Source organism: Drosophila yakuba, chromosome 3L, assembly GCF_016746365.2.
Source record: "Drosophila yakuba strain Tai18E2 chromosome 3L, Prin_Dyak_Tai18E2_2.1, whole genome shotgun sequence".
Taxonomy (NCBI): Eukaryota; Metazoa; Arthropoda; class Insecta; order Diptera; family Drosophilidae; genus Drosophila; species Drosophila yakuba.
The window spans coordinates 11060101-11072188 of NC_052529.2; the positions used below are offsets into that span (position 1 = coordinate 11060101).

The 12088-nt window shown below is 43.6% G+C and overlaps 1 protein-coding gene across 1 annotated transcript in view; it reads left to right on the forward strand.

The window, feature by feature from the left end:
* LOC6533638 overlaps positions 1 to 3804 on the forward strand; it is a 42312-nt gene extending 38508 nt beyond the window's left edge. Inside the window, exon 3 of the mRNA XM_039373832.1 lies at positions 3324 to 3804. Coding sequence (XP_039229766.1) covers positions 3324 to 3773 — 450 coding nt within the window. The 3' untranslated portion in view covers positions 3774 to 3804. The remainder of the gene's footprint in view (positions 1 to 3323) is intronic.
* Positions 3805 to 12088: the final 8284 nt, after the last annotated feature.

A 12088-nucleotide genomic window follows, 5' to 3' on the forward strand; every position in this document is an offset into this window, starting at 1 on the left:
CTTTGATTGCCATCCCCAGCTGAAGTGCTCCAATTGTCTAAAGCACTTGCATGTATATTATTTTTCTCTGTGTGTGTGTGTGTGTGTGTGCAGTGTCGCATTGCCATTAATTTCGCTTACAATATTAATTACCATCAAATTTCTCATTCCGCTGATTTGTGGTCGCGGCGAGGCGAATGTGTGGCAAAAATGATTTTAGCCGCATATTCATAAAATATCTGCCCACAATGGGGTGGGCTTGCTGGTGGTGCTGCTGCTGCTGGCCAGACATTAAGTATGCAGTCCCCCGATATGCATATATCTGTACCTATATATATATATATATATGTAGATAGAGGCCCCCCTTTTTTTGCATCCCACTCATCCTTGGTCAGGCGTTGCTGTTGACATGTTGCCGTCGCTTGTTGTTGCCGTTGTTGCTGCCGCTGGCGTTAAATTAGTTGTTGGCATCGGCGGTGGCAGCTAATGCAGACCACCGCCCCCTGTGTCCACATTCCGCCCCACCACCCCACCTCACCCCCTCGCCCCCTTGACCCACTATGCGCTCCATCAACCGACTAACGATGCACTCAATTACAGCGACCAGTGCGGTGACGTCGCATAAATTATAGTTTATGTATTTTTATTTTCATTTTCATTTTTAATTCCAATGCGGCGCTGCTCTGCTTTTGTTCTCGATTGCCAACAGCGGTGTGTATAATAGCTATATGATAATTGCCTCGATTTCGTCCTTAGAACTATTTATTTTATATTAAACATTTAATGAAAAGTCATAATTACTATTGGCATTCAATTCAGTTCTGTCTAACAACAAGAATAAATTCATTAATGTCTAAAAAGAATTTAATTATTTCTAAAATAATTAAATGATGTCTAAAATATATTAAATAATATCAAAAAAATTCAATAATGCCAAAATAAATTAAATAATATCTAAAATGAATTAAGTAATGTCTAATATAAATTAAATTAAATCTTAAGTAAAGTCTTAAATAAATAAAATAATCTCTAAAGTAAATTGATGTCAAAAATAAACAATTATAATATAAATAAATAGTTGGTCTAAATCGGAATGTGTAGGAAGATTGTTACTTAAATCATTGGGCTTACAAAATATTATTCAATATGCCTGCAAAAAACTGTCAGTTTGCAAAAGCCTTATAATCATTTATTTTCCTGCTAAATTCCTCCCTTCATTTATTGCAATATGGGTACTTTATTAAAACAAATTTGTGTGTGTAAACCGACATAAAAAGTCGATTGGCTACCAATAAATTAGTATTTAATTAACTTTATGTACACAATAACATAAGCCACATCGCAGACAGAAAAGATAAATTGGCCAACACATTGGTCAGTTATGGAAACCTACATACGTTCTTGCTAGAACTTATCAGTTTTATTTTGACCATTAGTCAGCTGTGCACAAATTGCGATCGCGCTTTTGGGCCCAAAACCAACTTTGAACCAACTCGCACCGCCGACTTGCAAACGCTTTATGAGGAACGACACCTGTCTGGCATTTCAAGCTGTTGGCACGTAGCACGTGGGCTCAGTATGCCGATTCCCCCCACCGATAAGCCACCGCCCCCTGGGCCACAATGACCCACCACCCCCTGCACCTCCGGGCACCACTTGCACCACCTGTTGAGCACCACCAAGTTCGGCGGAGTTGGTCGGATTGTCACCTGCATACAGTGCGGCTCATTAACACGGCTTCGTTTGATTGACCAAATTATTATGTAATTAGCCGCTGACTGACCCACATCCCAGCAGGTGGTGCGGTGGCGCGGTGGTGCTGACTCTTATCAGTCTGATTTATTCATGTTTCTTGGAACGTGTTTTTTGCCGACACGTCGGTGACAGGAAGCCAGTGGTACAGGGACTCGAATTGGGAAACTCGCCGGCTGATTGGCAAATCCAAATACTAAAATAAAGCTGAATAAATGTGAATAAAAGTGAATTATTCCAGCGGGTGCTTGTGTGGCAATACTAACTCCATTTATGAGTGTATCAAAATGTGTGGCTTATGTACATGCTCATAAACAAATCAGCGACTTAGAAGCTGATTAATAAAACTATTTATTTACATGTTTTTATGACAAGCTGCATACTGGCAAATCAAGATAATTGAAATTTAATTGTGATTATATGGTCGCTGTCAATGTTTATTCCAATTTTATGATCGACTTTATTAAAGGAAATCTTAAGTTAATGATTGACTTGCTGAATATGAGCAACGTAAGTTCTCTGGTGATTGAAAATCACATAAAATGCATAATATCAATTAATGCAGTAAGCTAAATGAATAGTATAAATATGTGAAATTAATCAACGTTTCATCTGCTTTAAGAGCTATAGATTAATAAATAATAATCGTACATTACTTGTAAGCCCTTATACGCCTATCATCATTTTCTAAGTGCTCAATTTGTCATTTTCAATGAATGCCCCATGAATAATGTCCATAATAAACTCCCCAGCTGATTTAAATGAGTTCAGTTTTGCGACGCTTATTTACCTAGCAAGTTCACACCACCGAGAGTCTCTAGGTTAGGAGGTCTCTAATTGGCATCTTGTGGGAGTGATCTATTCAATTAGCATCCAATTGATTCTTTACGCGTCGCCCACCTCAACGCGCCCATTGAGCCGCCAAACAATGCGATTCCAGGTATTTGTGGCACCTCTTCTATTTGCGATCGCCACCACACACGATCAGCACCCACACATCGCGATTCGCAATCGAAGATGTTCGATTTTCGAGCGGTGCGACTTGCGACTTGCGTCGATCGCATTTTCGCACCTCTATACGAGATGTTTGCCAAATATTTGGACTGCTCACGTCCCCAGTCGAAATGTTGCTAACTCACCGGGGCTTTCACTACAACCAAATTGCCAAATGGCCAAGACAGCGGTGGGAGTAGGCTCATTAGCCATTGCACTGGGGCTGTGGGCCATAAAATTATGACACGATCGCTGGCCACTGGCCACCTACTTAGGGTTTGTTGACAGTGGCCCCCACCGCGCACTCCCTTTACATAATGAGGGAAGACCTTTCATTCACTCGAATTGACATTAATTCAAATCACGTCCTTGCGCACAATTTTCGATTTCGTTTGAATTTTCTTTGGGGTCGAGCCTCCTATAAAACGATAGGCTGCCATCCACAGAAGTCACAGTCAATCGACAGCAAGCAGACAAAGCGTAAGCTTCGCAATTGGATAACCCCTCAACTCAAGCAAGGAATCTCTCAGAATGAAGGTGACTTCCCTTAAATAATGTTAATAATATTGTAGTAATAATAATAATAATATTAACTGCAGTACTTCGTGTGCATCTTGGCTGTGGTGGCTGTGGCCCAGGCTGGTCTGCTGCCCCACGTGGATAGCCATCATGGCTACCACCATGAGGAACTGCCTCATCTGCTGGACGCGGAGATCCATCATTCGGATGGCATTCATCTGGGACACAGTGCCGCTTTGGTGCACGATGATCACCATTTGAACCACCATCTGGATCATCATTTGGATCACCACCTGGTGGAGTCGCTGCCCACCACCGTGTACCACCATGAGCCGCTGCACTACCACTACGCTCGTCTGCAGTCCGCTCCGGTGGTGCACCACCATCACCATGACACCCACGCCGCCGTGGTGCATCACAGTATCCCAGCCCACTTCGATGTCCACAGCCACTCGAACCTGCTGTCCTTCGCCAAGCACGCCCTGCACGGCAAGTACGGAAAGGTCAGGATCACCGAGACCCATTATTGAGAGATTCCACACACATCCATTGTCCATAATACAATGTCCACCTCTGACTAGCCAAACGCTCCCCCTCATGACTCATAATTTATTAAGTCAATAGTTAAGCTCACAAAAACGAACTCGAAACTCACAAAACGGTTGACAAGTCGAAGAGATAAGCTCAGGATTTTTGTTAAAATAAATATCTAAGTCAATTGTTAACACAGATTTAAAGTTCATGAACTATGAACTACGTTTCTGACTTACAAACGAAACAGTTCATGTAGAAAGGAATCTCAGGTATTTAATTGTTTATAACGAATGCACATAATTAATTTAAGCGTTCCTGGCACTTTTGCACTATAATGAATATTTATATAGTAGCTGGTAAGAGGTTTTCGCCCACCAACTTCTCACCTTTCTATTACCACTTAAACGCAACCCCCTTGCGAGATTTTCTAATATGATTTTGAAATTATTAAGCGTTAAAGTTGCACACGAAATGTACGGATAAACGGGTGAGAATCTGTGAATTCATCCAGCGAATAATTGGCCTAGCTACTGATACTTTCCCCCATTTTTCCCCCACAACAATTTCCCCACCAATGCCAAAACATTTTGGATTCACTGCATCCGTCTCAGAGCCTTCAACGCGGCCCAGACAATTTATCATCGGCGGTGCGAGCCGAAAGTAATTTACTTGCAATTTAAAGATAAACAGGCGCGATAATGTCTACAAAGCATAAACGTGAGTTGACGCCTACAATCCGCGCAAGACCCCTCATCTCTTCGAAGGGGGGAAGGCCTTGAAAAGGGGGGGGTGTCCGAGGCAGCCATGGCCATACATCATCGCGATATCGCTGCCACAGAGAGTGAAGGTGTTGCTGGTGCGGCTAGTGTTGCAGCGGTGTCGGTGGTGTTGCTGCTGCGCCTGTGTGCCTGCCTCACGCCATCCATTTGCTAAGGGGAAAGAACAATTGCAACGGCCACAGCACGATGCGGCAGTTTCGAGTTGCAACTGGGAAGCTTGCAAGCGAGCAAACTGGCAAAACTGGGAAACTGGCTAACTGCAACAGGTAACTTGCAACCTGGCCACTTGCAACGCAGTCGACCCTGACAAACAAACGCTGAGGGCGTCGTGCTCATGTCCAGAGCTCTCGACTTGGAGACCCCGGAGTCAAAGGCAGTGGCAAAGTGAAGCGCATGCGCAACACGTGGCCGAAACACCACTGAAATGTGGCTAAAAACAAAAAAAAAAAATAAAGCTAAAGACTAACCCTCCGACCCAAAACGCTTCCCCTTTTTCGCAGCCAAGTGCAGCCAAGCGGCTTCTGCAATTTTCCAGTCGTGCGCCATGGCAACGCGTGCCGAGCTCATTTTCATTTTCATTGAGCCGCCGGAGAACGAGGAGATCGCTGGTACTTAACTGGCTATGAGGAAATTAGCCTCGTGGCCAGGAGCTAAGCTTTTCTGGCCTTTTCCCCTTTTGCACCCAGCTAAGACCATCCTTAGATGGTTTGCCCGACACAGAGAGTTAAGTTTTGGCAGTTTGTGAGCCAAGTTTAAAGTTTGAGGGGCTTAAAGGAAATGCGAAGTACTATATACATCAATGCTCTAGTATCTGCTAAAGGGATCTAAGGTCTGCAAAACTTCAAAGAACTACTTTAAATTAAGAGTAAAATAATTAGGAATTTCTACACACATATAACATATTTTTATATTAGTTAAAGAAGCTTAGCTTTGAAGTGAATCTTTAAATAATGCAATTTAATTTTGAGCCCCAACATTTCTTAGGCTTTTATATAAAGTTCGAGTTGTCTGATGTTGATTTCTTACAAATGCCAATATTTTTGTTAGTTTCCTTTTCAATGTCAAGTTGTCTCATACTTTGTTGCATTTGTTGTCTAACAAAAAAAGCCACAACATGTTGCACTGAAAGTCTAGCGGCAATTTGTTCTCTCAGTGCCGCGTTGACAAATATTTTGTACAAATGGCCGGGCTGTTGGCGCATTTGAGCACATATTCACCGTATTCACGGCTCCATCTGAATGGAGACCCTGCGAGGCACAGGCAGCGACAGAGGCAGAGGCAGAGGCAAAAAGTCGTGCCACACGAAGCCCCAAAACTAAACCAAATGCGGCACGACTCTTTTTTGCAGCTTGTCGTGCGTTGAATGGGGCAACATTGTACACACGGCGATGGATGCGTCCGAGTGTTGCAACTTGCAACAGCTCAATGCCCACAGCTCAACACCTGCCGAAGCTTCATAAATTCGATAAATCACACAATCTCGCCGAGAATCAGCGTAGATGAGTGTCTGTGTCTGGGCTACGAAAAAAAAGCTGTCAAAAAACAGTGATGCGTGTACACCCGCCTGGCTGTGGATTTGTGTACTTGTATACTTGTGTATCTTTGTTGATTTTGAGCCGCGATGCGGTCGCCTCGCTACGATTAAAGCCAGCCTAGTGTGGTAGCGCTAATGGCTAAGACACACAAGTCGCTGGGTGTTCGCCAAAGAGGGGCATCCAAGGGGCACAGCCAGCTCCAGACAATGCCACAGTTTATATTGCAGCCTGTGCCTGGTCATTAGCAGCATTGCAGCTGCAACAGCAGCAACAGCAACATCAGCAGCAACAGCAGCAGCACCAGCAGCAGCAACAGTTGCTGCAGCAGTGTGTCTGCGGTGTAAGTGAGGTAGCTGCAACTCCAACTCCAGCGTCGTCTCTTTGGCAGCGTAATTGTGTTAAAAATTACTCAGGCATCTTAATCACTTTGGTAAATATTTTGCCAGAGTCGGAGAAGAAGGAGTTTTCGGATTCGGACTCTTACAGACGAAAGACGCAACGAACGAGGTTAATGCGCTGCAGCTGCAGCAACCGACGCAGAATGTTGCTAGTTCACAAATCCCCCCTACTTTTTTTTTTGTTTTTTTTTTTCTTTAAATTGAGGCATGTGGGTGTGCGTGTATATCGGAAAGCCGAAACATGCAAACTCCACAAACGAGCCAAGTTTTCATTCATGAAATTGCCCGGATTGGCAAGGCAAAAAAATCAGAATGAAGGGGAGTGCGAGGGCAACTCAAGTTGATTGCATGTTCGGGCTCAGTTCATTTTCAACAGCATCAAGGATCAAATGCATTAAATACGAGAACGAGACCAAGTCGCTGCCATCGGATGTTGCTGCTGCACCAACATCAGCAACATCAGCAACATCAACAGCAACAACACATCTACTTACGTGCAGTTCGCCGCCTTATCGGCACTGCTCATCTGGCGTCCTCTGTCCAGGGTCCCAGGTACATCCCCCAATCCCCCAGTACCCAGTGCCCAATAGCCAATACCCATTCCCCAGCCACATCCACATCCACATCCACATCCTATATACATTCACATCCAGGGCGGGTGGCTCACCTGCGGCAAACTGCTTTGCAATTATGAGATTTTTTGCGCTTCCTCTGCTTCGCTGCGAGGCCAGCGGCATGGAGTTATGCTAAACAAACCAGGAGCGGATTTTAAAAACCTAAAAAAGTAAGGATATTGAGTTCTTACAGGAGCATACAGCACTCAGGAATAGGACAATACTTGGGTGTATCCAAATCAAACAGGTTAGCTTAGAATGTTCTAGATAGAATGTTATAGATACAACTTCTGTAAGCACTTTTTTTAAAAGCTTTTTAATAAACTAAGGATTTTGTTACTTACCTCTTAAACTTGTTAAATATCAAAAAATATTTTGGCATTCCAGCCCTGATTGTTGAAGGAAGAGGAGGAGTAGCCGATTGCCAGGTCGATGATGTTGCAGGCAGCTTCTGTTACTGCTGCTGCTGCCGTTAATGCGGCTGATGCTGCTGCTCCTGCTGCTGATGCTACACTTTCTCTCTGTACAGCAGCGCGGCATCATAATTTAGACTGCAATCATCATTATCGTTCGAGACCAGCGACCCGAGAGCATTCTTGAGCAAAACGCCCGCACGTAGACATTTTGGAGGAGAGCTGCACTGGGGAAGCTGTGGAGCAAGGTAGCTGTGGAGCTGCGGAGTTCGGAAGTCGGGGAGCCAGTGAAGAGAACTGGCAGAGTTGGGGGGCCCAGCCTTGGCAACTGTCAGTCACTGAGGATCGGACTCAAAAGCCGGACTCCGGAGCAGTCAGTGAGTCTATCATTCAGTCAGTCAGTCAGTCATTCATTCAGTCAGCGCAAAGTTGCCAGCAATTTGCTCAAATAAAAACGTAAAACGTAAAACGTAAAAACGAAATGCAGCAGCAGCAAACCCAGGAAGCTGCGCATGCGTCTCTGGCAGCATATAATTGTCTCTTGGGCAGGGACTCGAAAATCGAGGATGAGGATGAGGATCCACTGACGGTGCCACACAGCTGTGCCTGCCACTGTGCAACTCGCTTTCGGTGGTGCGGTGGTGCAGTGATGCAGTGGTGCCGCTTCTGCCGTCCATGTCCGCCGGCAATTGTAATTACCGCAGTTGCGCCTCCCGTCCGTCGGGGCCAACGCCTTCGCCAATTTCACACTGAAAACAATAGCTCAGTAACAAAGGCATATTTCACTAGGGCAAGAGTTACATATGGATATGCAACAGGAAATATTTAACTTCTTAGCTATCAATGAAACGAAGGTTACTTATATGGACTTTAATACTGGAAATATGAATATGAACATAGTTTGAGGTCATGACACTTTTTTTTTTTAGTTGAAATATTCAGAATTCTATACTTACTTTTCGCTGAGTGCATTACTGGACAAATGCGCAGTAGCCTGGCATTTCAGTTACGCCTGCAGTTTGTTATTACGCGCATTATTTCTGCCGCAGCCCTTCGGTGTCCCATCCCATCCTCAACCCATCCTCATCCGCATCCTCATTTTCATCCACCCATCCAGATCGCCAACCGATGTGGAGACCCCATCCCATCCCCTCCTGATTGCATTCAGTTAAGACTGGAGGGCAGAAGACATTTTACATTAGCTGCGCATTCCAAAAATCCGCTCCTCTACAGAATTCAGCATTCAGTATTCAGCATTCAGTTTTCGTTTTCGTTTCGTTTATTTATTTTCGTATTTTTGCGATGGAAGAGAAACTAATTAGAGTAGACTTAATGGAAATACTCGTAGTTATTCATAATTTAGTTAAACGTTAGCGTACAATGGCGGAACTACCAAGAGAGTTCCTTAGAGACTTTGATACAATAATGAATTTCAATGTTTTGGGCAGCTAAGGATTGTCAGTGTGTTGAGGGAATTTCGAGGGATTTAGGGTTAACTTTAGGGAAACCAAGCGTTATTCACTGTACATAGCACCGTAAGATAAGACCGAACTTAATAGCACCTTAATCAAATTGGAAGATCGGATTGGGTTGGGGTCAAGGGTCACGGATTTTGGGCATCCACAAGGCCCCAAAATAATAGCATAACTAGCATTTGGAAGTGATTCGATTTGGTTCTCAACTAATATCACAATGTTGCTCGCTGATTCTCTCCACTTCAATGCAATTTCAATAAAATTCATTTATCATATACCATGGTTTATCTTTGATTTTGCGATTCTTAGAGCTAGAAGGCAAATGTAAGCTAGGAGTTGAAAAGTCTTTTGATCGATTAGCTGTCATAGGTATTGCTTTAATTTACATAGTTTAGTTTAGATCGTTTGATTTAAAATTCGAAAAGCGCTATAAAAATACTTCTGAAAGCGATTCGTAAAATTTACTTGAGTTTTAGTTAAGTGAGAAGATTTTTTTGTAGTAATTTTAATAGTTTTAGTTTTTTAGGCGTTTTTTCAAGTCTATTAAATGGAGTTTGATTTAAAAATACTTGACTGGATGCGTTTAGCATTTAATGCTTAAAATTTTTAACTTCTTAGAAGCGTTAAGTTGAAAAAATCTTATGACTATGTTTTCTGTTCGTTAAAAATATGTTACGTATTTCTGGTAAATATACTTTATTTATTTATATATGTATATACGCCCTTTCGAGGGCTAACCTATGTCCTTATTGTTTATCATTAGTCAAAAAGTTGATTAGGCCTGGCAAAAGTCGCTCAATGTACAAGGCAAAAGTTCTATCTTACAATATCGCAATTTTAGCTGTTGCTTACATTTTACATTTGTTCTTGTGGAGTATCAAAAATGTTTTTATTTTCTTTGTTGTTGTTGTTAAGGCACTTCCGTGTGACGGAAATATATAGCACTATAACTAAATATAAATCTAGATCTACACGCCCATTTATGGGCGCATGACTATATACAATATCGTTGCTATGGTTTTTTTCAGCGGTCCCAGCTTAGTGCCCGTAAATCTCCACCAGGCGAAACAATCACTTGGAGCTGATCCAAAGCCAAACTGAATTATGTTGATGGGAACAATGCATAAACTGGCGAACGGCGACAACCCTGCCCCGCCGCCATTCGCCTGAAAAGCAACCCTGACCACCCTGGCCAAGCTTCAAACTCAAACTCAAACTGAAACTCAATTTTCGCGCTACAATTACAAATGACGGCGATAAATTTCGCGAGCGGAGACAAAAGAAAAGTTGGATGGCAGCCATCCCCCCTGAATCTGTATGCCTGCACCACCCTCTCATCCCCCCCTGCACCCCACACCGCTGGACTTGTGGAGAGGAAGTGATAATAAACGCACGACACGCGCGCCTTGTTTAGAGATTTATGCGTGCCACAGAATAGAGCCGCGTGAAAATAGAGGAGACGCATAAAAATAGCATTTGTCGCAATATCCGACCACTTGATGTCCACTTTCAGCGGGTCAAGGATCTAATGGGCTAAGAGAACTTGCCAGGACATTCAATTCAGTCCAAGCAAGGTGAGTGTTATGTGAATAAAATATTAAATCCAAATAATATAATAAATCTTCAACCAGTAAGGCAAAGAACAGCAGTGGAGGTACCAAAGGTAAAAGCCTAAGCTTCTTGTTCTAACCAAAACCCATATACCTTCCAGAAAGAACAGGGTATCTTAAAAAGGAGAAAAATGCGCTGCAAGCTGCAAATAATGTCGGCCGATGGCGAGTTGACCAAAATGATGCACGACCCGAGCGGATTATGCAATGCGGCATCATCACATCTAGGCCCGGCTAATACAGTTTGGGCCATAAGTCACCCTCCACGGAACCGCTCTCGCCCTCCCCCCCCTGACCCCCGCCCCTTGCCCCTCGCGTGAAAAGTGATAGAGTGCAACATGCTAGCTGCAACAACACGAGTTGACTACTTAGCCGCAGTTTGTGCCTCTGCCCCTCGCCCTGTGATTTATTGCCCCAGAGATGGGAGACTCCTCCATTTTCCGCAGCCAACACAATGTCTGTCAATTGGGGCATTTTCACTGCTTAATTACGCCAACAGAGGGCGGTACTGAATTCCTTGGGGGGCGGAGTGGGAGTGGAAGTGCCAACTGTGTGGCACGTCTGCAGTTTCGTGTTTGTTTTGCAACCGCACTTATTAAGGAATTAATTTAGTCATTGCAAAACAAGGTCAGACATTAGCCGCAAACTGCAATGCAGCTGAAGTTCCACCGAAGCACCAGTAAACCACCACCCACCACCCACAACCCACAACCACCCACTAACACCCACCAGCACCCATGGAACTCCCACGCCTGGACGGCCTTCTTCGTGTTTCGAGGCCATTAGGCCGCAAGAAAATTTCCATGCGAAGAACAAGGACTTGAATCGCAGTGCTGAGCTGGTGGAGTGCTGCTCCACCAACTCCACCACATCAGCCATCACCCGCATCCTCAGCGTGGGAAAAAGCAGCCGAAATGCGAGGAGTAGGTGGGTGGAAAATTTGGGAAAAGCGAGAAAAGTGGGAAAAGCGGGGGCTGCGTGCCAAAATGCAGTTTCGTGACCGGCGAAAGGAGCTGACTGCGCCTTGTAAGCGATTCCCATTGCCTAAAAGCTTGTAAGCCAGTTTCCGGCTCCGGCTGCGACTACGGCTAAAACAACGACTCCGTCTCCGGCGCAGCCACAGAAAAACCTGTGGCGAAAGTATAGGGTTTTGGCTCGTAAAAAATGTATGTCTGAAAAATCCACACTGCTAATCAGGGAAATAATAACCAAATTAGGTGGGCAACCGATGAAAGGATATGCTTGAATAACTTGAAGATTTTACAGAAATGCTAGAAGTTTAAATAAATAGAATAAAACTCAGTCAGCTTGGAAATGGAAATCCAACATTTAAACATGATTATTTCAAAAGTAAAGTGGATCTATTAAATAAATCCGGAAGCATAGAAATACAAATCGCAATAGAAATGCAACTAAAAAATTATGCATTTTGATCCAGCTGAAAAATTTAATATAACCAATTGAAATAATAACAAAATGGTTTCAAA